Genomic DNA, 2,855 nt, shown 5'->3' with positions numbered 1-2,855 from the left:
TTCTAGTGCTATCCTCCTCTTGAAAAAAAAAATTCGAACTTCTAATATACCCCTCTCATTCACAAATTACACAAATACCCTTTAGAATAAATTAAAAAAATAAAAAAAAACTCCTTTTTTTTAGGGTTTCTCTTTCTTCAGAAACGGTTTCTCTCTCCTCCTCTCACCATTATCGACTAAGCTCTCTCTCTCTACTGCGTTTTCTCTCTCCTCCTCATTTAACTATTTTGTCTTCAAAATTTGTCGATTTTGGACAAAATCACGTGCAAATCAAGGCGAAATCAGTGACGAAAGTGGAAATAGGTAAGTTTGTATCGAAATCTCAATATTTTTCATACACATTGATGGTTGTTGCGGTTTTTTTCCTTCAATTGTTGTGTTTTCTGTAGTTGTGTCGTTTGTAAACAAAGATCTGTATCAGATCTGCATTTTGGATGCATTCCGAGCATCGTTCTGTGTCACGGGTCACACAGGTTAATTGTCATGAATGTCAACATGGGTATATGGGTCACAATGATCACAATGTGCACAACACTTATATGGGTGATTATAGAAACATGACACAATGGTCACAATGTGCATCATACAAATAGATTAGGGGTTATATGGTGAAGTGGTCACGCGGTCACACTATTACAGGGTCACTTGGTCACATGGTTCATGAGTCATTAGGAAAACCAGTCACATGGGTGACAATAGGAACAGAGTCACAATAGTCACAAGGTTACAAGGTCACAAAGTCACACGGTCACAAGGTCACATGGTCACATGGTCACATGGTCATATGGTCACAAGGTCACAAGGTCACAAGGTCACAAGATCACATGATCACATGGTCACATGTTTCAGAATGGTCAGATTGGTAATAATGGTCACAAAATCACATAGTCACATGATCACAATGTTGAGAAATGTCGAGTTAATCTTCATTTTGTAACTCTGTTTTCCAGTGGTATAATGGAAGGGCGAGACGAGATGTCAACAATTATATATTTTCTATATGGCGGTGCTTGGATACAGAATAAGAATGGGGAATATGAATGGGAAGGAAGGGTTATGGAAAACCAAAGATTGTTATTCTTTTGTCCCCCCTTGGAGATGACCTACAGTGAACTTGTTCGAGAGTTATGTTCGGAGATGAAGGTGGATAAAGATAAAGTAGAGATCAAGCTGAGCTATTTACCAAATATAAAAGAAAACAGAAAGCCCACCTACCTATGGAATGACAGGCATGTTCATATTTATCTACTGGATAAAATAAATGGAATGCGAGGCATGCTTTATGTGGAGATAGATGAGGTACGGGTGAAAGGTGAATGTGAACAAAATGATGAAGAACAACCTATAATTCCTACTGGTGAAAGTGGTGTTGGAGGTAGTAGGAAGCGAGATGGGATAGATTATGATGATTGTGTTATGTTGAGCCCTAATTTTAAGAGTAAAATTGGGAGTAATAATGTGGCAGAGGTTATACATCTTTCTGACAGTGAACATTCTAGTGGTCTTAGGGATGTTATAGTGACTGAATGTGATGGGGATCGTGCTGATGGTGGTGATGATTTGGCCATTGAGATAGTAGCAGACTCTCGGTTTTCGAATTTTGTATTCAGTTTCAGTGATGGTTTAAATATCACAATTGGCCATGAGTTTGACAATAAGGAAGCAGCACAAGAATTTGTTCACAAGGGTGCAGCTATGGGTCGTTTTCGTTACAGTACACTGAAGTCCGATAAAAAGTTGTGGGAAATAAGATGCAAATTTGTTGAATCGGGCTGTAATTGGAAGTTGCGGACGACATTGATTTTAAACTCGGAGCGTTGGAGTGTAAAAAAACACAATCCCATGCATAGCTTTAAACCCGTATCTGAAACAAGCGAAGCTTTGAGGGGTACAAAGAAATTGGTTCGGGATTATTTGAAGGAAGAATTTTCCGGTAAACTTGATAGTACCCCTTCAGCCCATGAAATTGTAGACAGGGTAAAAGCCAAGTACGGTACAACCGTAACATATTTGACGGCATTACGAGGCAAACACAAAGCTGAAAGTGCGATTCGAGGTGATCCTGCTGAGCATTTCAGAAAGCTTCCTGGGTGGTTGCACATGTTGCAAAAGAGAAATCCCGGAACGATTGTCGGTCTTGAGTTGGACAAAGATGGCAAAAGTTTCAAATATCTCTTCTTCGCATTGGGTGCAGCGGTAAGAGGATGGAATTACATGCGTAAAGTGGTTGCAATTGATGCAACATTTCTCACGGGACAATATAAAGGTACATTGGTCGTTGCGACGACACAAGACGGTGACCACCACCTATATCCGTTAGCCTGGGGGGTTATTGACAGAGAAAAAGATGCATCATGGAGGTGGTTTATGAAAATGTTAATAAAGGCAATCTCAGATGGACCTGATGTTGTCGTGATTTCTGATCGACATAGGAGTATAATAAAAACCGTCAGCGAAGTGTACAAAGAAGCAGGGCACGGATTTTGTGCGAGACATATAGCACAAAATTTGAAAGTCAAGGTTAACAAAGGCATGGGAAGAAAAAGTTCGAGAGGTGATACCGTTGCCGAACGGTTCTTCAAATGCGCGGAAGCTTATACGTTGAACGAATTTGAAGACCTGTTTAATGATATGAAGGACAGGTACAAGGTTTTTTTAACCATTATTACCTAATCTAAAATTGTGATTATTCTGAAACATGTGGCTGTGTGACCATGTCACCATGTGACCATGTGACCATGTGACCATCATCAATGTGACCATCATCAATGTGACCATGTGACCATGTGACCGTGTGACCATGTGACCATGTGACTTGTATATTGTGGCTATTGTATATTGTGATCATGTGACCA

The 2,855-nt window shown here is 39.9% G+C and overlaps 1 protein-coding gene across 1 annotated transcript in view; it reads left to right on the top strand.

The window, feature by feature from the left end:
• Nucleotides 1–1,098: 1,098 nt before the first annotated feature.
• The window catches only part of LOC104815169, a 2,782-nt gene continuing 1,025 nt past the window's right edge, over nt 1,099–2,855 (top strand). Inside the window, exon 1 of the mRNA XM_010543484.1 lies at nt 1,099–2,642. Coding sequence (XP_010541786.1) covers nt 1,099–2,642 — 1,544 coding nt within the window. The remainder of the gene's footprint in view (nt 2,643–2,855) is intronic.

This window comes from Tarenaya hassleriana, unplaced genomic scaffold (genome assembly GCF_000463585.1).
Source record: "Tarenaya hassleriana unplaced genomic scaffold, ASM46358v1 Cleome221, whole genome shotgun sequence".
Lineage (NCBI taxonomy): Eukaryota > Viridiplantae > Streptophyta > Magnoliopsida > Brassicales > Cleomaceae > Tarenaya > Tarenaya hassleriana.
The sequence above is the reverse complement of the archived record's forward strand: the minus strand, read 5'-3'. Positions and strand labels throughout refer to the sequence as shown.